The sequence below is a fragment of the Platichthys flesus genome, chromosome 24 (assembly GCF_949316205.1).
Source record: "Platichthys flesus chromosome 24, fPlaFle2.1, whole genome shotgun sequence".
NCBI lineage: Eukaryota > Metazoa > Chordata > Actinopteri > Pleuronectiformes > Pleuronectidae > Platichthys > Platichthys flesus.
The window spans coordinates 13,281,463-13,307,628 of record NC_084968.1 but is presented as its reverse complement, the minus strand read 5'-3'; the positions used below and the strand labels follow the sequence as shown (position 1 = coordinate 13,307,628).

At 45.4% G+C, this 26,166-nt stretch overlaps 2 protein-coding genes across 7 annotated transcripts in view; both read right to left on the bottom strand.

Moving 5' to 3' along the window:
- Nucleotides 1-5,343, bottom strand: part of dysf (dysferlin, limb girdle muscular dystrophy 2B (autosomal recessive)) — a 44,500-nt gene extending 39,157 nt beyond the window's left edge. For 3 of the 5 annotated variants that reach the window (XM_062383507.1, XM_062383508.1, XM_062383511.1), the window contains exons 1-2: nucleotides 5,045-5,343; nucleotides 91-146 (exon numbers count right to left, since the gene is read on the bottom strand). In XM_062383507.1, coding sequence (XP_062239491.1) covers nucleotides 91-146; nucleotides 5,045-5,132 — 144 coding nt within the window. In that variant the 5' untranslated portion in view covers nucleotides 5,133-5,343. Of the gene's footprint in view, nucleotides 1-90; nucleotides 147-3,286; nucleotides 3,765-5,044 lie in introns of those variants that run through there. The other 2 variants (XM_062383509.1, XM_062383512.1) reach the window with 1 other exon arrangement.
- A 1,328-nt stretch (nucleotides 5,344-6,671) lies between these two features.
- On the bottom strand, nucleotides 6,672-25,918 carry LOC133949590 (uncharacterized). Of its 2 annotated transcripts, none has more exons than XM_062383505.1 (35): nucleotides 25,797-25,918; nucleotides 22,319-24,532; nucleotides 20,088-20,149; nucleotides 19,791-19,829; nucleotides 19,483-19,668; nucleotides 18,854-19,323; nucleotides 18,488-18,756; nucleotides 18,183-18,323; nucleotides 17,853-17,951; nucleotides 17,732-17,760; nucleotides 16,327-17,432; nucleotides 15,975-16,157; nucleotides 15,854-15,888; nucleotides 15,538-15,693; nucleotides 15,249-15,377; nucleotides 15,111-15,149; nucleotides 14,824-14,949; nucleotides 14,613-14,739; nucleotides 14,360-14,530; nucleotides 14,235-14,269; nucleotides 13,930-14,094; nucleotides 13,717-13,851; nucleotides 13,513-13,551; nucleotides 13,284-13,424; nucleotides 12,824-12,906; nucleotides 12,695-12,718; nucleotides 11,963-12,494; nucleotides 11,779-11,826; nucleotides 8,723-11,650; nucleotides 8,384-8,486; nucleotides 8,147-8,272; nucleotides 7,756-8,019; nucleotides 7,542-7,658; nucleotides 7,329-7,450; nucleotides 6,672-7,238 (listed from the first exon to the last, which is right to left on the bottom strand). In XM_062383505.1, exons 2-35 carry the CDS (start codon nucleotides 24,275-24,277, stop codon nucleotides 7,164-7,166), a joined length of 10,263 nt encoding a protein of 3,420 aa, XP_062239489.1. In that variant the 5' UTR covers nucleotides 24,278-24,532; nucleotides 25,797-25,918; the 3' UTR covers nucleotides 6,672-7,163. The 2 variants fall into 2 exon arrangements, with proteins under 2 accessions (XP_062239489.1, XP_062239490.1); XM_062383506.1 differs by having other exon boundaries at nucleotides 15,975-16,154.
- Nucleotides 25,919-26,166: the final 248 nt, after the last annotated feature.

The following is a 26,166-nucleotide window of genomic DNA, read 5'->3' as shown; positions in this document are numbered from 1 at the left end:
CGATGGAAGTGTGGAGCTCTTCTCATCACACGTCTGATTTTTAATCTTGGTTCATAATTGGTGTATTTTCCTGATGTGTGCAGGACGAACCTCGTTCCAGACGGGATTCGAGTTGTTCTTGATGACCTTCGTCTTCTTCTTGGACCCTGAGGAAACCAGAAGACCAGAAGTCAATGGACAAACAAAACTGAACCATGACATGGACCTGGACCTGGACCTGGACCTGGACCTGGACCTGGACCTGGACCTGGACCTGGACCTGGACCTGGACCTGGACGGATCCGAACTTTAATTGATGAAAAGTCTCACATTGTTGTCTATGTGTGCGTGTGACTGTGTGTGTGTTGTGTGTGTGTGTGTGTGTTTGTGTGTGTGTTTGTGACTTCCTGTGTAACACAAGGTTCTTAGCTCTGATTTCCTCTCTGTTGGACACTCTGACAGGATGTGAGGACGTAAGAAGGAACCAATAAACAGGATTTATTATTTACAAGACACACACACACACACACACACACACACACACACACAGACAGACACACACCGACCTTCTTTCCAGATAAATGGAAATAGAGACAATAGCGATTGTCTGATTTTAGAAATGACTCAGTTGTGACTCATCTTTCAATAGAATCACAACTGGAAAAAAAAACTAAAAAACAGAAAACAATAGAAAAGTTAAGACTAAAACAACATATTGATAAAAACTGGTCGCTGTTTTATCAGAAAGTACAAAATTCACAATGTGGTTTGTGATTTGATGCTTTACAACTAAAATAGAATAGATTTTAATTAGAATAAAATCTATTGTTCACACAAGCCGTCGACCACCGGATTAAATCAACTCCAACAAACGTCACTGTAACATGACCTCTGACCCTTCTGTGGAAGGGTGGAGGCATTTTAAACAATTCCTAAGAACAGAGGTACACTTCCTCAGGTGTGTGTGTGTGTGTGTGTGTGTGTGTGTGTGTTCTCACTGGGAAAAACAGGAAAGCAGACAACCTTTCTTAAAGTGTGTGTATGGAGAGAAAGACATTTTTGGTGTGTTTGTGCGCATGTGTTTGTGTTAAGGGTAGGAGAAGTGTCTGGGGAATACATTACGTCAAAGTGTGTGTGTGTGTGTGTGTGTGTGTGTGTGTGTGTGTGTGTGTGTCAGCAGCTGATATCTGATTTAACTTCTCGGACGCACCAGCGGTGGCACAGTGTTGACTTCCTGCCGGGTTCAGCTTGGCAGCGGTTCTGTCATGAGCTCAGAATAGAACAGACTGTGACCCCCCCCCCCCCCCCCCCCCCCAGCTAAGTTTAGACGGTTGATGCTGTTTGTGTCACTTTGACAGAAGGAAATGTTTGAGATTCTCAGCTGGTTGCAACAAATACATTCATATTTAGAGTTTTAAAGAAGTAAAACATGAGTTTGGTAATTACCAATCAGATCTACGAAGAAATAAAGACAACTGCTTCGAAACAACTGAGCCAGTTCTGGTAATTAGGACTACAATTTACGACTTTACCTAGAACAGGAACAACAACAATACACAAAACCAAGAGAAATAGTACAAAAACTCCAGACATTTTGAAATATCATTGTCTCATTTCTGTGATCGGGAAAAACATCTGGTCGGATTCGGACACAAGCAACCAGAGGTGAAACTAAAGCTAGCTATGCTAACAGGCTAACCTGGCTACCTGTTAGCATTGATGGTATTCTATAAAATCACAAAAAACTTGTTTCCAGACAACAGGACACATTTGTCACTGATATTTTCAGCTCACACTTCTTGATTAAGATCAAGCAGCTCAGCACAGGTGCGGGTGGGTGGTGCTGGTCTTGTGTGTGTTTGTGTGTTTGTGTTTTTTGTGATTACAGGTTATAATTATTTCTGGTTTTGACAAAGAACAACACTTTGGGCTCCAATAACAACAGTGCGTTGGGATATCCTGCCTCCAGCACATGGAGTCACATTTAATCACATACACACATGCTGCAGCCACCGACCCACACAGGGGGGGGTCAATGAAATACATAAACTCTCTTAAAGTGTGAACTCCTAAATACTGGAAACCACTGTGAGTCCAAATCCAGCCTCTGATAAACCTGAGGAACTGGTTTGAATCAAAGATGTTGAATCTTCTGATCAGAAGCTTCTAGAAAGATGATGAAACATGTCGGGTGCAACCATCACAAAGAGAAAGTGTGTTTCCCGACCTCTGCAGGTGAATGTCTGTCTGTCCTACTATCTCTACTTTGTTCATCAGAGCACTTTCCTTCTTCTTCTATATTCCTGCTTTAAGAAGGAGATGATCGTGGAGTGCTGCTGGAACTCGGTGGAGGAACGAGTGGATGAAAAACCCACAAATCTGATTCAGGAACATTTCTCTCTCCAACAATCAGACGTTCTTTTCTCTCTGAGACGTTTCTGTCTCCTCCCACAGCGTCGGACTCTCATCATCTCTCACTTCTATAAAAGGACATCACGGTGTCTCTGAATTCCTCAACAAGCCTCAGAGCCCATCAGTCCTGTGCATTCAGACTGGGGCTGACCATCCTCTCTGTGATGGTTCCTATATTCAATGAGTTCCCTTGTGAAACGAATCCACTGAAAGTCGTTTAAGGACCAGTTCCCTTGATACAAGATTGAGGCTGTAAAATGCAGAACAGAGGAGCCATCAATCCATCGAGTGGTGTCAAGATTCTAATTTATTCAGATCCTCATAATGAACTCGGGGGTTTTGGGGCCCTGGAGGTTTTAGACCTCAGGACCCTCCAGTTGAGGCTGGGGTAAGAAGGTCCCCGGAGGTGAAGCCTGAGTGTGATGGCACCAGGAAACCCGGCTGGGACAAAGGCAGGAAGTGAAGATCAGCGCTCACCTTGTTGAGGAGGCAGACACCGACTTGTGGAAAGAACAACAACAAACCGGTGGAAAAACAGACAAGTGACGCTGATCCAGAGTCAGATGTCAAACTGAAATCATCCAGAGGGAGAGCGCCACCTACGTTCAGCTCCGTCAGGGCCTGTGAAGCAGCTGGAAGTCGACCTGTTGGAGGTGGCTTAGTAATCTATGACTTTAAATCGTTATTCACATGATCTGTAAATCAAGCAGTCGAGTGGGAAACAGTTTCTGACACTGACGATCCACTGTACCCAGTCAGAGACGAGGTGGTGGAGACCAAAACCAGAGCTAAAGATAAAGCTTCACTTACAAACAACAGGTGACATGATGTCAGAGCAGTGATGGGGTTACTCCATCACTGATCCACATTACTTTGTTCCTAATGAGCCTCTTACCTCTGAAGCTGACACCGGCCAGCGGGTCCGAGTGCCTCAGGTTGTTGGCTCGCTGCAGGACACAACGCAGCATGGCCGAACCCTCGGGTGAGTCCACAGACTGAAACCTGCAGGGCTGAAATAACCGGTCCAGGCGACTGGGTTCACCAGGAGAGGTCCAGGGCGAGCGGGGGGGTAGGTTACATGACCGGGGGGAGCTAATAACCAGAGACGACCAAAAACTGTACAACCACAGACCACCAGGGGGCAAAACGCCTTCAGCAGACCAACAAAGGAGAATATTGGTGCTTTTAAAAAAATGATAAACTGCTTGAAATCTGTTTTCTCCAGTGAAATCTTAAAGAACTTAAAAGTCCTCGAGTCGTCTCAGCATCGTAATCCACAGATGAACGTGTCCCCTGCTTTGTCTCACACCAGCTAGGTCCTAAAACTACAAAATAAAAGCTCTTTGTCCGCAGAGGAGACGCGTCCTTCTCCCTCTGAGTCTCACTGGCAGAGGACGTGGGGAGTTCACACACACCTCACATCCAGAGGAAATCTCCACGTTTCCTGAGCTCCTTTCCTCTCTTATCTCCTGGTTGTGCCCCCTGGTTTCCTGCATCCTCGCCTCGCTCGGCCTCAACACACTCTGCCTCTCTCTCTCTCTCCTCTAGTGGGGTTATTTTACACAGTCAATCTGTATTTATGCTTTTTTCCACTGGTTTAAACTGGAAATATAATTTAAACTGAACTTTAACATCTGATAAATCGGAGCTAACTGAGGTTTCAGACTGAGAACCAGTTAAACGTTAGAACCTCAGGACCTTGAAGTTTTTCCCCTGAATTCAAAAAGGGATTTCAGGACGATTGTTTTTATGCCTCAACTGATATTTTAAGATTTTGAGAATAGAATTCAAAAAGCTACAAGGGGGCAACAAGGGTCTCACACACACACACACACACACACACACAGACACACACAGTGAGAGTGCCACCTACAGACACAAAGCAAGACAGACAGCCCCCCCACTGGGTTACTGACCTCAGGTTGAGGAATAAATTAGTTTTATTTTTCCTCTCCACTGGACGAGGGAGTTTGATTGACAGATGAGTCATCGTTTGTTTCAGTTTCATATTCATCAACTTGGGTTTCCAGTCAGCTGGATGCGGTGTGTGTGTCTGTGTGTGTGTGTGTGTGTCTGTGTGTGGTTGTGTCTCTACTGTAATGTTCTGCACTGTGGTGGAAATACTGCAAGACATAGTATGAAGGGAAATGAAATGCGGTATGTGGATGAATGGATGAGAGAGAGAGAGAGAGAGAATCCCAGAGGGTAAACTGTGCTGGTAACTATAAACACAGCGTTGCTTTACTGGACACAGACACACACAGACACACACAAACACTCATAGACACACACAGACACACTCACAGACACACACAGACACATAGTCTCAATATTTAGTGCAAATAAACTTTCCATCTTTTGTTTTCACTCTCAAATCAAACGAGGTTCAGTTTTTCGGAGACGTGAACATTCTCCATCATCACCTCTTCTTCTCTCTCTCTCTCTCTCTCTCTCCCTCTCTCCCTCCCTCCCTCCGCCCCACCCCAACACACAGGAAGACATGAGAGCCGACAGGCCGAGGCTTCCAATAATAACCTCTCAGCTGTTCCACAGACTAACACACATACAGACACACACACAAACTTCATATTGACATCTCTCTCTCTCTCTTTTCTGTCAGTGTCACAGTCTCTCTCTCTCTCCCGCTCTCTACCTTCATAGATGACTTGGCAGTAGGCATCACTGATGTCGTCGTCCGGCGTGTGCAGACGCTCTGCACACAGGATGAACACACGCAGCATGGCTCACACACACACACACACACACAGGTCTCAGATCCACACAGCAGTGAGGTCCATGTGAGCAGAAATCTCCTCCAGACGTTCACAGATCAAAAACAGCAGAAAAGACAGAGAGAGAGAAACGGACGAGAGCCACAGAGAATGAATAGAGACTGAGAGAACGAGTGGTAGAGCTGCAGCTCTCAGCTGTCTCTATAACACACACACACACACCCCTGACTCCCTCTCTCACACACACACTAAGTAAGGTGCACTGGCTGACTCATGCACAACACACACACACACACAGCCAATTTAATCACAACTGGTTTAAAGGGCCAGGGACTATGGGCAGCCCAAAACCTTATACTGGACCTTAACCAGTTCATGACACACACATGAACTGGTTAAGGTTTCCACAAACACACACACAGAAACACACACAGACAGACACACACACACACAGACACACACAGCTGTCTGTATTTTCAAGTCACAAATGCCTTCACACAATGAACAATCCAAACCCTGCCAACTTAAACCAACACGTGATAAGGTCACACACACACACACACACACTCACACACACAAAGGATGAGTGTGTGTCGGGGAGAATGTGTCTGTTGATGCAGTTTTGTTCAGACAGTCAGTCGGAGGCAGAAGTGCATCACGTACTGTATATTTAAAGGGATTTTATTTTGAAGGGAAATATGAACAGATTAATCAGTTGACACCTCTGAATATTTGTGTTTTCACTCCTGAATGTTTGTTTGTGAACACGATTACACAAAAACTACACAACGCATTATAACGGAACTTGGTGGAAGGATGTGAAATAGGTCCGGACAGAACTCATACGATTTTGGCGTGGATCTGGACAAAGGGGCATAAACAAACAAACAAACATTTCATCTCACAAACATAACATTTTCGTGCTACAGCTCCTTAGACCCACATTAATACTGGACTGCCTCGTGAGCGCCCCCTGGGCTGCAACTGACCTGCAGCCCAGTGAGACGTAAGACGCTTCATGTGACTTGTGTTAAACACGTCTCTAAAGGATTAAACCAATTGCTTCAACAGACCAGAGGGAAATGAGAAGTTAAAGAATTTAAAGATTAAAACTTTCTTTATCACACAAACTGACTTTAAGGCCGTCTGTTAATTCTAACAGAGAAAAGGTGGAAATTATAAAACCACAGCAAAAGTGAAAACTAAAAACCCAGCAGGTGTTCATGAGTCGAGGCTGTGGGGACGTTTCTGCTGCTCGTCTATTTATAGTGAAAACCCACAAGGCTTCAGTTATGTCATGTGCACTTATGGGGGGGGGGGGGGGGGGGGGGTTGAAGAAAACAAAAGCAAAACATTTAAATTATTGACTTTCTATCTATTGGTGACAGGAAGCTGTGGAAACAAAATGAACATTTGGCAAAAATGTTTTTTTCCTTTATATTGTATTAATATTATCTTATTACAAGTCTGTTCATGTCTGACTAACATTTATACACAAACGCACACGTGTAGAGGGTCACTCAGTCGAGTTTAAGAAACCACATTCCACAAGATCAAGATTTTATTTGAATCTGCGCCAATCGCTCACACACACAAATATCAGTCCCCAAAATACATCTGAGGATTAAACAATTTGAATTTCTGACTCAGGTTTATTTAATAATAAGTAAAAAAATGTGCATAAAAACAGACAAACACTTAAAGGCTTAGATTCTACTCACTTGTTCTGTGCAACTTAAATTAACAAGTATTTGTTTATATCAGATTCATTTTTTGCTTTATGATCTAAGAATAATTCTCTGGGAAATCAGTGAAAATACATTTTTCATCTCAGAATGAAAGTGTTTGGATCCACTTGATAGTTAAAGTTCTTTCTTGGCCCATTTTCCATCTTCCCACCAAGTTTCACAGAAACCGGTTGAGTGGATTTCACACAATCCTGCTGACAAACACACAAACACACACACACACACACACACACACACACACACACACACACACACACACGAGTGACAACAGGGCGTCAGATGAGGATCTGGATCACTCAGAGATGAAGCCTTGAGAGTTTGGTGTTGAACTTCCTGATAGGTTCTGTTGACGCTTCTGGTAGAGTGCCTGAACAAAAGAACACAAACCGTGTCAGGCCTTGTGTGTGTGTGTCTTTGTGTCACATCTTGTGTTATGTGTGTGTGTGTGTGTGTGTACCTGCAGGTTGTTGTAGTGCGCCTTGCTGCTGCAGTGAACGTCCTTGGCGCTGCTCTCGTTCAGGTAGAACACACGGCAGATGTTACAGAAGTATCCGAATTTAGGGACCACGAACTCCTGACCTGGAAGGACACACAAACACACAAACACACAAACCTTATCAAACTATTTTCAATCTGGTGAAGTGAATATTGAATGATGAGTGATTCTCACCGAGGGGCTGGTTGGCTCTGAAGGGCGGCAGCTTGAAGTCGGCAGGAACAGAAGGAGACTGAGAACGAGATCTCTTTGCTTCAGGTCCGACAATCTCCTTCCTCCTTTTACTCACAACTGAAGAAGAGGATGGAAAAGACAAAACAGATTATTATTCTCTCTCTCTAGCAACATCACACAGCTCAGAAAGAAGTGTGTCCTCAGCTCTCTTTACCTTTAACGTCCGCACTGCTCCATCCCTCTTTCTCCTCCTCTGCCTCCAGGCCCCCAGGCTGCAGGTCCTCCACAGCAGGAGGGGTCGCTCCTTCCTCCTCCTCCTTCTGGATCTCCTGCTGCCCGTCACTTAGTAACGATGATGGATCTTTGTCCGGGGACGATGAGGCGTCCAGGGAAGTGGGCGGGGCCACACAGGAGGCGGCTTCCTGTTCTTCTCTCTCATCTTTTGCCTCGACTTTCCTCCCACGAGCAGATTTTCTCACTGTGGTGAAAAAGATTCCAGTTATGACAAATTCACACATTTAAACAAACCGAACATTGGTTTAGTTTAATCAGGAAAAAAACTTGTATGTTTAATTAAATGATGCAGACGTATGAGTTTGTGTTACCTGGCGTCTTTCTGGTTCTCTTCTTGGCTCGGCCTCTTGTCCTGGGAGTTTTATGTTCTTCCTCCTCCTCCTCCTCCTCTTCAACCTCTCCCACTTCATCCACCGTCACAAAGTTCACGTTCTCCTCTACAACAGGTCAAAGAAGAAAAGACTTAAAACTTAGTTTGACCTAAAACACACAGTATCCCAATGAGATGTTTACAGGTGAAGAGTTGTGGTTTTCAAGGTAACACAAACCTGTGTCGTCATCGTATTTGCGTTTAGCAGATGTTGATGTTTTCTCTGCTTCGTCCACCTTCTCCTCCTCATCCTCACCTGCTTCATCTAGAGTCACCAAATACTAAAGAGAGAGAGAGAGAGAGAGAGAGAGAGAGAGAGAGAGAGAGAGAGAGAGAGAGAGAGAGAGAGAGAGAGAGAGAGAGAGAGAGAGAGAGAGGGAGAGAGTGTTTACATCAATGAAACATGGGGCAGGAAAGAATTCACTAAATTTAAAAGACAAAAGGTTATTTAAAGTTATTTATTTTTAAACTACATGTATATATAAGTACGTCTTTCACTGAGAGACATTCTCGTTACCTCCGGGTTCAAGGAGTCCAGGGACTCTTCGTCCTTGCTGGGTGGGCGGGGCTCCAGCCCCCTTTGTTCACCTTTTCCCTCCTCCTCTTCCTCTTCTACGATTTCATCCAGAGTGACGAGCCCCCCCGGTTCTCCAGCCGTGGTCTCAACATCAGACTCTCCACCCTGTAACACCACCTCCTCTCCAGCCTCATCTGCTCCCACCTCATCCAGAGTCACCATCTCCTTGGTGTCTACCTCCTCCTCCTCCTTTTCCCGTCCCCTTTCCATTGTCCTCCTCCTGTCTCCTCCTCCACTGCTGCTGCTGCTGCTGCTCTGGCTCCTTCGCTCCCTGGTCCTCCTCTCCTCTTTCCCCCTGGTCCTCCTCTCCTCTCTCTCCCTGGTCCTCCTCTCCTCCTTCGTGACGAGTTGCTTTTCTTTAGCAGCAGCTTTGCTCTCCCTCAGTTCTTCCTCCTCAGCTATGTCGTCAGGGTAATCTTCCTCCTCATCACTCACTTCATCCAGGTCCACCAGAGCACTCACTTGGTTCTTCTCCACTTCTGGTGTTGTGGGATCTTTTTGAGACGTTGTCGTTGATGTACCTTCTTCCTTGATGTTTGCTTTGGATGAGCTTTCTCTCTTTTCCAGACCAGCAGACGGATCATGATCTAAATCCTTGGTGATCCGTTCTTCGGACGTTTCCACAACGGTCCTACACGTTGGTGCATCTTCTTGAACAGCTGCTTCCTCCTCTTTTGGACAAGTTTCATCTTTTGACTCCTCAGTGGTCATCAACTCTTCCTGAACTTGATCATCTTCCACAGAATCTACAATCTGATACACAGGCTCTTCCTCCTCGTTTTTGGGCGACTCTTCTGTGGGAGGTTGATCTTCAACCATCTCATCCTCCACAGAATCAAGAATCTGATACGACACCTTTTCTTCATCATCAGCTTCTTCATCATCAGCCTCTTTGTCGCCCTTCAGTGTTACAGGGTTTTTTCTAGTTGATTTAACAGCTTTCTTTGGTCTTCCCCTCTTCCTTTTCCCTCCTGTGGGGGGCCGGTCCTCGTGAAGAACCTCGTCCTCCACAGAGTCTAATATTTCATAGGTGGCTTCCTCATCTATTTCCTCTCTTACAGTGATGTCAGTCTTCTTTGTTGGTGAGTTCTCTTTTGAAAATGCTTCCTTCTCCATCTTTGGAGTTTTTTCCTGTGACTCTCTGACAGGAGTGCGTCGACTTCTTGTCGGTGTGTCCTCTTTTTTAGTTTGGTCTTTCTGAGTCGTCCTTCCCCTTCTTCCTCTGGTGGATCTCGTCATAACGACCGGTTCCTCAGTCACAGTCTCGTCCTCCACAGAGTCTAAGATTTCATACGAAGCCTCCTCACCTTCATCTGGTTTTTCAGATGCTTCAGTGAGATTCAGAGTCATTTTGTCCTCTTTCTTTCCTCTTCCACTCCTTCTTCTATCGGTCCTTTCTGTGGTGGCCGCTTCTTGAACCAGTTCTTCAGTCGAATGGACCATCTCAGACACCTTCTCCTCTTCAGGGTCTTGGGCTCTTGATTTGACCTTCTCTTCACCTTTGGATGCTCTGGTCCTCAGGCCACTCCTCTTTGAGGATCTATCATCTCTTCTAGAAGTAGCGTCAGGTTTCTTGTTGTCAGACTCAGACTCTGTAGTTGTTGGCTGATCTGAAACAGAATCCACTACCTTAGAGGCATCCTCCTCTTCTTCTTCTCTACGTGAAATGTCTGTAGACATCTGATCACTCTGTGAATCATTGTTTTGGTCCATTGTCATCTGATCGTCAATTGAATCCAATATCTTGAAGGTTTCTTGTTCAGCAACATCACTGTCTTTGTTGTCACAGACTTTAGGAGGCTGGTCTTCAGCTGCTGGGATTCCATCTTCAGGTTCTTGGACATCTTTGGAGGGTTTGCAGGATTCTGCTGATGTCATTAGTTTAATTGCAGAGTCTTCAACTGCAGGCTTGTCATCCTCTTGAACTGATGCTCTTTTGTCCTCTGTTGAACCTTCTACCACCTTCTCAGAACAAGCTTCTCCACCATCGTCTTCATCGTCGACGCTGTCCAAGACCTGAAAGTTTTCCTCTTGCAAACTCTCAGGTTCAGGTGACTTGTTATCTATGTTTTCATTTGTTCTGTGATCGAAGGAATCAAGGATTTCGTACTTTTCATCATCATCCTCCTCTTCTTCTTCTTCTTCCTTTTTCTCTTTGCCTTTCTCCGGGTCTTTGAGTGTGGTGTCCTTTAAATCAGTCTCCATATTCTGGTCTTGGTTCAACCCGAATCTCTGTTCCTCTGCAGATGGATGCATCGCTGAGGATTTTTCTATTTTGGTCTCTGACTCAACAGTTTTTGCAGCAATGCCCTCTGCTGCCACTTTGTGGTCAGACTTTGCCACTACACTCTCTTTTGCTGCTTCTCTCTGTGACACAGGGCGACGCTCCACTGCTGCTGGTGGCTTCTTTACCCTTTCACTGGGAGCTGGGGACGATCTTGAGGACTTGGTCTTGCTCCTCTGTGCCTTGTGACAAGAGGAGGGGGAGGTTTCAAGAGACAGAAAAGACGCAGAGGAAGAGGATTTGGTCGGCTTAGATGAGTCCTTCGTCTTTTTTGGCGACACAGAGGTCGAGAGAGAAGACGAGCTTCTCTTCACGTTATCTTTGGGTGACTTGGAAGAGGAAGATGCGGAGCTCTTAGAGTCTTTCAAGGATCTGGTGGAGGATCTATTTGAGGTTTGTTTTGGAGCAGATGAAGCGTCTGAGCTCTGTGTTTCTTTTCTCCCTGAGGAGGACGAGGAGCTACCGGGGTCCGGGCTCATTTCTTCCACATCTTCAGCAACTTCATCAACAGTGACAAAGTCCCTGATGTTGAATTGTGGCTCATTAACAGTGAAGACGTCTGAAGTGTGTGAATCCTTCTGAACCTGGATCAAGAACAAAGAAAATCTCAAACAATCAAATAGATACACAACCATCAGTTTTACAAAGATCAGTGAAAAGGAGGACAGATAAGTTACAGGACATTTCAAGGAATACAAAACTGGACATTTACCTTTTCTTGATGTGTGACTTCATCCTTGACACTAATGTTGCTGGAGCTCTACAAATGAATCATTAAAAAGAAGAGGGTCAGCTTCTCTGGATTAGTGACAGTAGAATTTAAATATGAAGACACCATGATCTGCAGATTGGGGAACATTGTTTTGTTCTATTCTGAGATTAAAGCCAGGCGTCACCTCGTTCTCTTCACTCTGTGTCTTCATGTCTTGGGTCAGTCGGTGCCGGTGAACCGCTGCTTTGATGGCCCTGAACACGTCCTGGTTAATCCGAGGGAGATCTGTGCTGGTTTTTTCAGAGGCGACCACACCAGTGCTGGAATCGGCTGGGACACTGGTTCCATCAGCAGGAGCATCAATAGTTGCTGTTGTTGACACGTCCTCCGTCTCTGTGACTTTCTCTACATCTTCATTTGCCTGAGGAACATCACCGGAGTCCAGGACCATCTCAGGTCCCACTTTCTCTTTGTCCTCCTCCACCGCTACGTCACCTGCAGCCGTGGAACTTGGTTCAGCTGCGACAGGTTCACCAGTGATGGGTTCATTCGGAGCAGCTGGTTTTGCAGACGCGGAGTCACTGGTTTGTAGAAGAAGCTGCAGATCATTATCTGAACATTCAGGAGGAGGAGACTTGGGTGGAGACTCATCTTCAGGTTCAAGGTTTGTGAAGATCTCACTGGAGCCCTCAAGACGCTGCTTTCGACTCTTCGCACTAAATAAAAAAAACAGAAAAGCTTCTTACAATGACAACATATTGTTCTTTATATCGATAAATCTGGGACATGCACAGTTTATATCAATAATCTCTAAATGATCTGTGGCCTTAGTGTAAACCTGCATGTGACCTGGTGGTTCGTAGCAGACATCAGACAGAAGATTGCCAACGTTTTTATTTATAAGCAATTTACTCACGATTCAACATGTTTAACTTTGTTCCTGTGAAGAAAGAGGAAAAAAAACATTTGTCAGTTTAGGTGTGAGGACAAGGGATTAATAAAAATGTATTCATATTTCTTATCTCTAAGTTAAGGACAAACAAACCCGAATATGCACTTCACTGAGGAAGACGTGAGCTTCTCCACCACCTGGGCTACACCACTGGAGTCAACCATCTCCACACAGATCTGAGGTGGAGAGACAGTGATGGACAGAGTGAAAAGAGCGAGAGAGAGAGAGAGAGAGGGAAAGGGAGAGAGAGAGAGGGGGCAGGAATTAAGAGCTTTTAAATCACCATTGCATTTATGAAAGGTAAAGGGTTTTACCAAGTTAAACTAGTTGGTTGTAAAGTCGGTAGGCAGGTGGGTAAGTTGGTTGGTTAGTAGATTTGTCACTGATTATTATTATTAGTCAAAATGATTTTTTGGGGAGTTTTTAAATCTTTAGCTGAATCAAAACAAGTGGTTTGGGATTGAGGAGAGAAGTTAGTCTCCTCAGCCCACAACCAAAGTCTAATGTAAAATCTGAAGCAGTGTGATGTTGTGTTGTTGTGTCGTTGTCGTACCCTGTTGGCAAGCGGCAGGAAGCTGGCAAATTTAGCAATGGACGCCACAGTATTCATGACGGTCTTGATGATGTGGACACTGCTCTCAGAGATCTCCACACAGAGCAGCCGCTCTTCCAGAGACTGGGGATCTGGAACACGCTGAAAAATAACAGTCAACTTGGTGTTAAGCACCAAGAAGTCAAGGAATATAATAATTTACGATTCAAATAAATGATTAGGAACTTACAGAGTTGCTCCATTTCATCATGGATTTGTACATGAGCTCCTGCAAGAAGACACAGATGCTGTTAAAACACGTTTCAGTCGGAAAACATCTTTTCTCCAAATGGTTAAGAAAGTTTGAATGTTCATTGAGAAACGGTTCCCAGGCTGAGTGAGGAACAAGAGACGATCATGTTGTCCTGTTTAACTCTCTCCTCAGTGTCCACACCTCTTTTGACTCAGGATACATGTACTCCAGGACAAAGTGGGCCTTGAGAACAAAGCGTTTGAAAGGAATCTGCCTCATGATGTGATCTTGGATAAAACCATCGCACGACCTCCAATTGCTGAAATGCACGAAGGCCTGGAGCGGAGAAGAAAGAAAAATGTTATAACTCGGTTCAACTGGAACTATTGTCCGTCTGCAGCCTTTTGTCCTCACCCTCCTCTGCAGAGTCAGCACGACCACGTTGTTGTTCAGAGAGTAGAGAGTTTGTTTGGGGAAATAAGGCCAGACCAGCCTGGCCACGTCCTCCTGACTGTAGCCTTTATCTGGTAAACCGGTCAACATGAGTGTGGGGAACATGGAACTTTGACTGTTGAGCTTCTGCAGGACACACAAAAAAACAGGCATATTGAGGGGACTGAGTGCGAGCAGCTTCGATTCATTTAATAGGACGGTTGGGCTTTGATTGGACATAAAGGCTCTACTGCTGGTTTTAAACTAAACAAAAGGAAATTGGTTACCTTCGTATTCATATTTCTTTTGACAGTCACATAATCTTGGAGGCAAAAAAAGAGGAGAATCACTTAACTGAACAAAAACCTGTTAAATTCAGCAGCTAAATTTTGCGTCCAGCTGTTTCTCTTACCTGGGATGATGAAACAAGGAGAATCTGTGGGGAACACAAAGGGACTCGTAGGCATAGTGAGCCAATACGGTCCGCCGCTGCACAGTGGAACCTCAGATTCCACTGAGGGGATAGACGCTCCGGGGGGGGCGTACTTGCTGTCCCGGAGAGCCTTCGGAGCGAGCTTATGAGCTGCAAGGAGGGCTTAAGTAAGTAATATATAAAAACCATTGAATTTCCAAATTAAATAAGTCTGTCCCTCCCAAAGACTCACGAGCTTTGAAGTGTCTAGCCCATGAGTGTCTCAGCCGGCACAGTGAGTAACCACCGGCTTGTTCCTGGAGGCTGTACCACACTCCGAGCCGATCGGCATGAAGACTGGATTCAAGTTCAATAAAAACCTGAAACAGAAATATACAGGACCGATAATGAGAACAGGAAGTCTTTATTAACTCACTGAAACGTCTGTGTGTGTGTGTTTATACCTTGTTGAGCAGAGGCAGGAAGTTTGTGACTGAAGTGATTTTTCTCAAAGCCTCCCTGAGGTCTCGGGTTTCGCTCGGTGAGATGTTAGTGATGAAGATGATCCTCCCTTCCGTGTCGTCCACCGACTGCAGCGAGAACAAGGAGCGAGCGGTTAATCCGACAAGTCAAATTTACCTCTTATCTAACTGAACAAGAGACCACATGTGAATTGAAATTTGCCACAAATCTGAATCAGCTCGTTCTATTCACTTAGTAAAGAAGATATAAGTGCATGTGTGTCACTTACAGAGTTCATCACCTTCATCGCCGATTTATAAAACCCCATCTGCACAAGAACACATGACAATAGGCAGGATTTCATTTTGGGAACATTTTTAAAAAAACCTCTAAAACAAAAACAAGCAGCATCGGGACAAACACTCACCGGATCTGTTTTAATGCCGGAGTGCACGACGTGAAACTTCAGTTTGTTCCCTTTGAAGGTGGGGCCTCTCTGTGGAAACATGGTAATGAGGTGAAAGGCCTTGAAAGCTGACGGCATCTCCACGAAAGCCTTAGAGGAAGGAAACGGAAAGAAATATGTATTATCTACCCAACTATAACACAGATGCTCTTAACCTCTGCCGGACAGGGGTTTGAAGATGTCTCAGAACCTTTAGGATCTTTAGATTCTGATTCGGACGTTCTACTGATTTATAAAATCCGGTGCCTACCACGCAAATCTGAGGAAGAACCTGGATTTTTAATGATGAATATTCAAATCCGAATGGAATGAGCAGGTTGGCGACGTCTGCCTCCGTGTAGGGGTCGGCCTCGTACTTCGGCAGGTTGGTGATCATCAGCATCTTCCGACCCAGGCCAAGAAACTTCTGCAGTGAAGACAGAGAGCGAGAGATCACAATGAGAGCTAGTCATCGACGTAAGATTACAGAGATCTTTAATAAACACCTTTCACCGGATGAGTTATTCTGCTCAATTTGTGACATCCAAGTCACGGTGAGTTTCATGAGGTGATTTGAGAAAACGTACCCCTTTTGTGGAGCAGGTTTTCTTCTCTAAAAGCGCTATGAATGAAAACGACAGAGGGTTAGAACAAATACATTTTTGCTTCCAGTGAGACCAACGCAGCAAAATCGCTTATATTTCTTACAGATTGTTTTTAGATTAAAGAGCTTTTCAACCATCTCCCCGATCGTCAGATCTGCAGGTGGAGACGTGGCTCCTGCCGGTTGTGGCTCGCTCACTGCTCCGGCTGGCGGCTCAGTTGAAACTTTGTCTGCCCCCTCAGCTGATTTGGGATCCATTTGGTTCTTCACGGCAGACGCAGGATCTTCTTAAAAAAGAAAATGAACTATGATGATGACTGTCATTAACAAGAGCCGTGCCACTTCCAATTAAAACAAGGTACAAAGACGTAAAGGAGACACTGACGGACTAACACAACGTGTGCTTTGGTCTTTCTATGTTAAATATCACCATCCTTCCCCTGGTCTCCAACAAACCTGCTTCCATTGTAGTTTTCTCCCGCTCTTCAGTTGAGCTCGGAGGTCGTGAAGCCTCCATCTCGATGACCTGACCGGAAGCTGCAGACAGTTCTGTGGACTCCGGGCCTTGGACCTGTGATGACGCAGGTGGGACAGCAGGGGGCCTGGTCTCATCATTACTGGTTGCTGGTTGACTCTCAATGGATTTGGACTCAGGGGCTGCGGCCTCTGGTTCTGGGACCTGTGCTGACGCTTCATCAGCTGTTTCTGTTTCAATGGTGGTCTTAAGCATCTGAGAACTTGTGTCTGCAGGTTTAGGATCAGCTTCTGTGTCTGGAGGTGGAACAGCAGGAGGTCTGGTCTCATCTTTCCTGGTTGTTTGTTGACTCTCAGTGGATTTGTCAGAAGCAGCTTCCTCCTTTGTCAGTTTTTCTTCTTTGACCTCAGCACAACTTTCTGCTTCCATGGGCTCTGCCACGTCCACTCCTGTTTCTCCCGTTTCCCCGAGCTCCATCGGCTCGGCTCCTCCGGCTTCTTTAGCCAATGCATCGCCTGTGACAGGCTCCGGTTCGTGCCTCAGCTCAGGACCTGTCTCATCTCTCGTCTCAACCTTGACCGAGTCTTCCAGCACCACCACAGACTGTTGAACCTTTGAGTCTAATTCTTTTGACTTCAACTCTTTTGTTGAATGTCCTGCTGCGGCCAAGTTGTCCACTGGTGTTTCAGGTTCCTGTGAAGCTGAGGCTGTTCCCACTGTGACCTTTACTTCAGGGACAAGTTCTGAGACACTGGTTCTGAGACTCGAGGTCTTTGGTTTACTGACCTTGACAGTCTTTCCTTGCTGCAGATTAGATTTTGCCGTTTTGGCGATCGGCTTGGACGAGACGGTACTGGGTTTGGGAACCGAGACTTTGCCTTTAGTGAGACCGGATGAGCCTTTAACAGCTGCTTTCTGATTGGTACATTTGCCTGGTGTGGTTCCCTTTGCTGCAGAGGCTGAAGCTAAAGGCTTTTTTGGACGAGTAAGTGAAGTTTTGACAGATGTAGACGGAACCTTTCTGACGGTCGTGGGCTTTGTGGATTTAGAGGTTTGAGATGTGGAGACACTGGAGACAGACGGTTTTCTGTGAACAACAGTTGCATGTTTGTCAAGGAAAGAGAAAACAGAGAAATGAAAGTTTGAATGTACTTTTTAGCATTCGCTCATTTTTAAATAAAAAAATGTAATGACAAATGAATGATTGTGGAAACAATACCTGTAGATTTGAGAGAAAATTAAGTCATTCTTTGTAGTTTGTCATATTTCATTCTTGTCATGTGTAAAAAGTTAAATTAATCTCTACATCTGTGGAGTTTATAGGTCACGTCCTGCCTCCTGCTGCTACTTATCAATGTTAAACTGTGAGAACGAAGCATATCTTACTTCAGAGGAGTCTTCTTTGGCTTAGTATCCTGAAAACAAATGAAATAAGACTTGTTATTTTAGATTCATCTGATTAACGACACTGTATATGATAATTATACATGGTTTTGGTCAGACATACCAACTCCTTGATGACAGTGATGGGGAATCCTTTCAAGACGAGTTCCCCTAATTTCTTCAGTTTCTTAGCGTCTTCCTCTTTCTTAAAAGTCACCATTGCCTACACAAACACACAAGACCCTGGATTATCACCACCGTCAGGACGTATTTGCGTATATGAAGTTATCAACTTATGGTTCAATTTATCGGCACGATGCCGACAGCTTGCCTGATGTCAACATAACGAATGTCATCAACATCTTAGCCAGAATCAAAGTATAATCCATGTTGTGAAGAGACATTCAATCATTGCACCTACAAGCAGAAACATGAACTCTTCTGTCGTACAAACCTGGAGTTGTTGCCGGTGCATTACAATTGATTCGATTTCTCCGAACTGCTCCATCACAGTAACCATATCACTGTGAGCGACCTTCTTAAGAATCCCTCCTAACCTCACCCTGGTTGGAGGTGACGATGTCGGTCTGACGGACTGAGAGAGAAAGACGTAGACTTTGGTGTTTTAAACTGAAAATGCTTGAATTTAACAAATAGTAAGAAGGGCGTCCAGGGAAGGGGAAAGAGGAAAATTGATTTCCAGCTATTGACTGTTGCTAAATGTCCATGATGTTAATACACAAACAAATACACACCAACCTTAGTCTTTGTGGAACCACTTGCATCACTCTTCTTCAGGACGGCCTTGGTTAATGTTGTCGTCTTCTTCTTCGCTGCTGAAAGGGACGATGATGAAGAGGCAGCAGAGGAGGAGCCCATTCTTCCAGCAGCGGGAGTAGACTTCAGGCTTTTTCCTCCCTTGGCCGACGAAGTGGATGACGAGGAGGAAGACTTCATCTTGGTTATCTCAGCGAGTAAATTTTTAACCACAGCCTCCAGGTCAGTCTGTTTGGACAGAGACTGGACATCTAGAGAGACAAAGGGGACAAACAGTGTCAGAGGAGAGTTTCCACTGTGTTGCTGTTATTAAAGTTGAGGTGTAAAAATGTTTGCAGCTTGTCAAACCTGTTTTTTGCAGCAGTTTCTGTGCCAGTCTCTCTGTGCTGCTCTTTCTCGGTGAAGGGGACCGCTCTGAGGTCAATCGTCTTTCTCGGCTCCTCTTTTGTGGGGACCTTCTCGCATCACTCCGTCTTAGCGGGGACCTTTTCACGTAAGTCCTCGGAGGAGGGGACCTTCTCTCGTCAGTCCTCCTTGTAGGGGACCTTCTCTCGTCAGTCCTCCTGGGAGGGGACCTTCTCATGTCAGTCCTCCCAGGAGGGGACCTTCTCATGTCTCTCCTCCTGAGAGGAGACCTTCTCATGTCAGTCCTCCCGGGAGGGGACCTTCTCATGTCGCTCCTCCTGGGAGGGGACCTTCTCATGTCGCTCCTCTTCGGTGGGGACCTATCACCTCTTCTTCCCGGTCTCTCCTGGCTCCTTGAACGAGACCGATGACGGTCATATCGTGGAGAACGGGAACGAGAACGAGATCTGGAACTAAAGAATGGAGAATTTATTTTAACGGTTGGTTAAACAAATGGTAAATTTAAAAACAATAAAAAGTTTCACTGCAGGATTTGTTAAATGACCTTCAAATGAATCTTTGGTAATTTTCCAAACATTATTGCTCATAATCATCATTTGTGTCTTTCAAACCTGTGAGAGTATCTGGAGCTGCGCGGTGATCGGGATCGGCTGCGTTTCTCTCCTCGACCCTCCGAGCTGAAGTGGCGACGAGGGCTGTGGGAGCGGGAGTGGCTCTCATGACTACTTTTCTTTTGACGCTGTTGGTGAGTCTGCGCAGGAGCTGAGGACGAGGGCTTGACATCTTTCCCTGCATCCCTGAAAACAACAGGGAACGAGATAAGCAGAGGTTAATGACAGGCAAAGGAAAGGTCCCAAAATCGTCATCAGTTTACAACTGGTTTGGCTACTACTCCTGTCTGAAGACTGGAGAGATGTACCTGGGTTTGAGTACGATAGCACCATTCCACTCTGGGTATCTGTGAAGAAACAAAACATTTGTTACTTGTGACTTAAAGTGTGTGTGTGTGGGGGGGTGTTAGTGTGTGTGTGTTTGTGTTGAAGTAAGTGGGATTTGTTGTTTTGCCATGGAATTGAGAATGATTGTAATTTCAAGTAATCGGTATCGACTGCTACATCTTTGGTTTCGTGACATAGAGACAAACAATCCTAAGATCCTTCTCTCGTTCTCTCAGTTCATCGGAAATTCTGTCACAAAATTCTGAAGAAAAACTAACTTTGTCCGGAGGACTCTGCAGCTCTCAAGGTGAAGAGTGGTGTTCTGGTGGGAGATCCAATCCTGGCAATCAGAACAAACAAAACAAACACAACATTTAATCAGACCTCGTCAGGATATATATTAAATTATCTGATTGTTCAACCTTACGGCAGCATGACAGAAGTTCCTTGGAGCTTCAGAGCTTGTCCAATTCTATCCCTCAGTTTTTGTAAATGGGAAAAAGGCCATTTTATAAATGCTCGCAGTGAAAAATAGTAAATCATTAAAGTTATAAAGTGAAAAAGGCTCATGGAGTCATTAAAAAGCTGTGCATGAATTGAGCCTTATTTGACAAACATAACTAACATGAAAACAAATATTAAAACACCTAAATGTGGACACAAATATTAAACACATCAAGACCCGAGCACCGAAGCTGAAAAACTCCACAGAACCGTCAACATGACTGAAACCTTTATTTCTCTCTGGAGCTGACAGACGGTGGTAGCAAGTGGTGGAGGGTGAGAGACAACTCCAACTTAGCTCCGCCAAGGTGTTTATGTTTTTTGCTCATGTCTGTTTTTTTGTTGGTTTGTTTGTCAGCAGGATAATTTATTATGGTTTGGATTCGGACAAAGGGGGCGGATCCAGAACTATCTAAATAATTCTTTAACATTGTGAGATCAGGTTGTTTTTTCGGTACATTTTCACCAATTTCCCAGAGAATAATTCAGGGATCTTGATGAAAAAATACTTATATCTGTGGGTTTGCTTACCTCCGCCAAGACTGTTGGCGGAGGTAAGCAAGTCAATTAGTGACATTCTAGTTACAGCTGCTTTTATTAAGCTTGGTTTCAACGGCAAATGAGGAGTCACAGTTCTGGTGGCAACCAAAATAAAAGGCCTTCTTCTTGGGGCTCTGGATTCTGCAACGTCTGGCTCTTCAGTCTTGCGTAAAACCAAATCTGCGGCACAGGTCTCTATCAGGAATGGATCAGGACTTAACCAAAAGCAGACACATCTCCATCTGGGTAAAGGCAGGTCGATGTGGAAAACTGGCAGGAGGAAGAAGCCGGTGCATTGAGTTCTCAAAACGTGAAAAATGGCGTCCCAAAAAAGAGGAAGATAATCCAAAAGATGTTCGAGAAAGAAAAAATTCTCTCTTCTGATTTTTGATTCAAGAAGTACAATGTTTACTGGTTGGCTTCAAGTTCATAGTGCGTTTAGTAATGACTGAAATAGTTTTGGAAACAAAAAATTATTAAGAATACATAAAAAATGGAAGCTTGGCTCCAAAAAATAGGGACAGCGAACATCATTGAAACCAAAACATCAGTTTGTAGAACATCAGTGAGGTGAGGGTCAACGAGTTGCAATGTATAGATTAGGGCTGCTCGATTAATCGAAATTTAATCGTGATTACGATAATGGGGTCAAACGATCTCCAAACTACTAAAATTAGTTGAAATGAGTTTGAATTTTTTTTCAAAATGGACGCGCGTGCGCAATTCAGTCCTTCCCCGAGAGCATTCAGCGGCCCAGCTGACTGGCTCTCTCTCTCAAGCAGCAGTAAAGTGAAGGAGGCGAGTTGTGTGTGTGTTGACCGGCGGTGAGAAAAACAGCGTGAGTGGAAAAGCAGGGAGGGCAGCAGCAGACCATGTTAGCGGCGGCGCAGCGCAACGCTATTTACAAGCGCTCTCCCGCCTGGCTGTTTAGACCAGTCAGACCGGACCCGCATTTCTCCGCGCCGGCCAGTCGGCCATGGTGTGTTAGGGTTCACATCATTAAGGGTTTGAATAACCAGGCACCGATATCCTAGTTTCACGGAGGAATAAGACACGCAGCCGTCCTCGGAAGTGATTAAAAAAATAAAAGCATAGACTTCAGAATAAGGGCACATATTAAAAATCGTTTGAATAATTGGGATTTTGATATTGTCCAAAATAATCGTGATTATGAATTCTTCCATAATCGAGCAGCCCTAGTATAGATTCATTTTACAAACACACCTCAGGCGATGGAAGGCTTTTTATGTGTTTACTGCGTAACCACTGATCAATTCAAACTCCAAAGAGTAATTTATCATTCATGTTCAAAATCAAAGTATCACCTTTGCACTTTTGTCAGATCTTCAAAGAAAAAATTATCTTTTTTAAAGGATCTGATGAAGATTAAAAGAAAACAAATTGTAAATTTATTAAAATGAACAACCCACAATTGTTTATAGGGAGAGTGCATTCTTGTACTCACCTTCATCTGAGAGCATTCTTTGAAACACAGAGAACAGGTATGTGGAAAGGCTCTCGGTGAGGCCGCCGCATAGTCGTACATCATACCCGGCGCTGGCAGACCCTTGGACACTGGCTTCTTTGCCGGACCCTGGCTGCTGGAAGGTGCCTGGGACTGCGGAAAGTTCATAGAGCTCAGGGCTGGCTGAGGTGGTGGATGATTGATTGGACGAGGGATAATCGTTGATCGTTCTGGCTGCTTCTGTGGTTGCATCTGGCTCTGCTGCATCTGGTGCATCTGGCTCTGCTGCATCTGGTGCATCTGGCTCTGCGGCATCTGGCTCTGCTGCATCTGGTGCATCTGGCTCTGCGGCATCTGGCTCTGCTGCATCTGGTGCATCTGGCTTTGCTGCATCTGGTGCATCTGGCTCGGTGGCATCTGGCTCGGCGGCATCCGGTGCATCTGGCTCTGTGGCATCTGGCTCGGCGGCATTCGGTGCATCTGGCTCGGTGGCATCTGGCTCTGCAGCATCTGGCTCTGTGGCATCTGGTGCATCTGGCTCTGTGGCATCTGGTTCTGCTGCCTCTGCTGCATCTGCCTCTGCTCAGCAACAACTGATCCTTTACCTTGAGTTGTGGTCGGAATCTTAGTGCCACTGGCATTACTGTTGCCGATGAGCACAAGACCAGGTCGGTCAGGATGCACACCATGAATCAAAGTGGAAGAGGGCTGGGTCACTGATGCTGACTTGCGATCTGTCTTAAGTTCTTTCAAAGGAAGGGGTTTGCCGGCTTCAGGCATATAAACTGTTCTGTCTCCGTCTTTTCTTGGCAGAGAAGCAGAGCTAACGATTGGTTGAGGTGTCTGGATCGGTTGGTTCTTCAACTTCTTTGCTGGATCAATGGGTGGGGGAGCAAGTGAGCTCTGTATTGAGTTGTACGAAGGTTTGGCGACAGAGCTACCTCCCTTTTGAGGTGGTTCTTGACTGTGGCTAGTGTTCGCCAACATCATACTGCCACTCCCAACACTGTTAGCACTCCTGCCAATCTCATCCCCAACCCCTCCAACGTATTTGCTAGTATGTCCATAGTCGATCACTTTGCTGGGCTGGAGAACGGCTGCTGACCCTGCAGAACCAGTCAAACTGTCCCTGCCAATGGCACCTCTGAACGGTTGGGGTTCAGGATAGGGTTTTGACTCAACTGCAGTCATAGCTCTATTGGTCTTCTGGATGCGGATTTCCCGCAAGATGAACGGAAGCCTGGCCGGGGTGAGCTGATCCTCGGGGTATTGGACAAGATATTCCAAATCCTCTCTCTCAAGTCCAAAATTTAAAAGGATGCTAGAAGCAGACTCGGACGTGTACGTGGGGCGACTTGTGTCAGTTGGAGCTGCAGGTTTGTCTGGTACCCGATAGTCATAATCACCTAATACTGGGAATGACTGTCCATCACGCTGTCTGTCACTGGAGGCATTAACCGTACTGCCCCCAATGCTTGTACGGCTACATGAAGCGGGCGGTGAAAGGAAATTTGAAGAATCAGCTGCAGTTGATCCTTTGTAGCACGGCAACCAGTCCAAGGAGCTACTTCTACTTTCAACATCAGACTGTCTGCGTCCACCAGAGGCAGAGGTTGAGGACATCGGATAGGACGTCGTCCCTGTGTAGGTGAAGCGAGTGCTCTGGCCTGAGGATGTCACCTCCTCTCTGGCTCTGCGTATATCTGAGTCCACAGATCTCTCTACATCCCCCACGTTGACTCTGGCCAGACTCTGTTCAGGCCTGTAGTTCACTGGCAGGGATTGGATATTACCACCATGGTTGGCCGGAGTTGCAGAAGAAGAGAAGCTTGACCCTGGTCCCAGGACAGAGGTTGCCCTCCGAGAGTCCCTCTCTGCCTGCACACTAGGGAGCCCATATGGCCCCTGGCTGGAACTCTGGTTCCCAGATTCATATGGGTTATAAAGGGGATGAGACATGGTATCTGCAGCCTTAAGAAGGTTAAGGAGTTAGATGGATGGAGCAGTCGTGGAGAGGGTGTTGTGGACAGCTGGCTGTCAGGTTTACAGCAGGTCCATGGCTCTACAACAATGGTGACTGGGCTTTCAGTTAAGCTTGAAGGACACAGCCTGCTCTTCACTCAGAAACAGTCTCCCTGTGAGCCCTGCGTGGGGGGGGCTCGTAAGGGCCCTGGAGCAGGAGAAAGGGCACAACGCTCCAATAGCAATGCAAAGCTGAATTTAAAAAACAAAAAGGGAAAGAATTATTGAATGAGAGTGGACGTCGGCTTCCACGGTAACATCCCTTATGTGGAAGGTCTTGTCCTCTCTGGCGCTTCCTGTCAGATACACACTCACTCTGTCTATGACATGACCTGATCTTCACTATCAAACAAGAAGAGGAGAGGCAAGTCAGACATCTAGAAGAGAAACACACATTTATTTCACTTGCAGGCTCAACCCTGGTGGGAACAGTCGAGACAAGCACAGGTCGACAAAGCAAATCGCACAATGCACAGTTTCCATTTCATAACAACTCGTTAATCACAGGTAGTTACTTGGCACTGACCCGTCTGATAAGACCCATTGGAACTCACATGGTTTATAATTTATCAGGGATTTTCAAATATATTTTAATCGTGATACCATTGTCACATTAACATCTAACATAACTGGTACTAAGAAGCAAATCATCATGTTTTAATGACAGAGTTTATCCCAAACTTCTCCCTTTTTATGTCATTAACTGGTGTGTGGTGGCAGCATGTCGGGTCGTGGAGATACACTTCTTTAAAAGATCTGCACACAACGTCCAGCACACAAACAACAACAAGTGACAGGACATTGAGCAGCAATTTGAGAAGGACTCACTGACAAGGAGTCATTGTGAGGAGGCTCAGGAGTATCAACACTGGACCAGAGAGGTTTGTTTACAACAGGAACTGCTCTGGTGAATACAAATGGAGGTGTAGTAGTATTTTTTGACACTGGCCCACTATTGATATTACTAAGTTGTTCATACACCAACACTTACACTTAAATGACCATGTGAAGTCAGTAGAGTAACACAAGATATATTAGTTGTTTGTTATTGTTGCACCACATGTGTTTCATAGTGATCTTTGGATTCAGATCCTCTTCCTCTGGTGTTGAGGCCTCTCCGCCACGTTCAGAGACATTCAGCCATTTTGTAAATACACGTTTTAATGTCTGAAATCACCACAGACGTTCACAATCCACACAGACCTGCGTTGGCTCCTGCTGCTAGCTCCTGCTAACGTTGCTAGCATTTGCTAAGGCTGCTACTAGCTGCTAACCAGTGATAGCATGTGCTAACGCTAGCACCTGCTAACGCTGCTAGCATGTGCTTACGCTAGCAGGGCAGCAGCGAGGCCCGGACCGCAGAGCCCGTGAGACCAGCCCCGGACACGGCGCGTGTCAGTCGGGGACACGTCTCTCTGTCCTCGGTTGTCTGTCGTCGTTTCTTTCGGTTGCTCACCTTCACGTCGATGTCGTCTTTCACTTTCAGGTTAAAACTCTTCTGTTCGCCATCAGCATCCCGGAGGTTTGAGCGCGTGAAGACTTCCGCTTTGGTGGACGAGCCTTCAGAGTAAAAGCGCCCATGCTTGCATTTATTATTGGGTTTACTCTGATGTTGGTTTTCTTCTTCTTATAAATCCTTTTCCTTTAGGTTAATAAACATACTCAACAAAGGTCTGGTGAAAAAGTACGTATTATAATTATTGTGTATTAGTATTATTGTGCACAGGAAATTGAAGATCTAAAGAATGACTCGATAGCGCCCCCTACAAATTCTCACGGAGGTTCTTTCTATTCTGCTTTCAAACAGTTGACAGTTTGTGAAAATG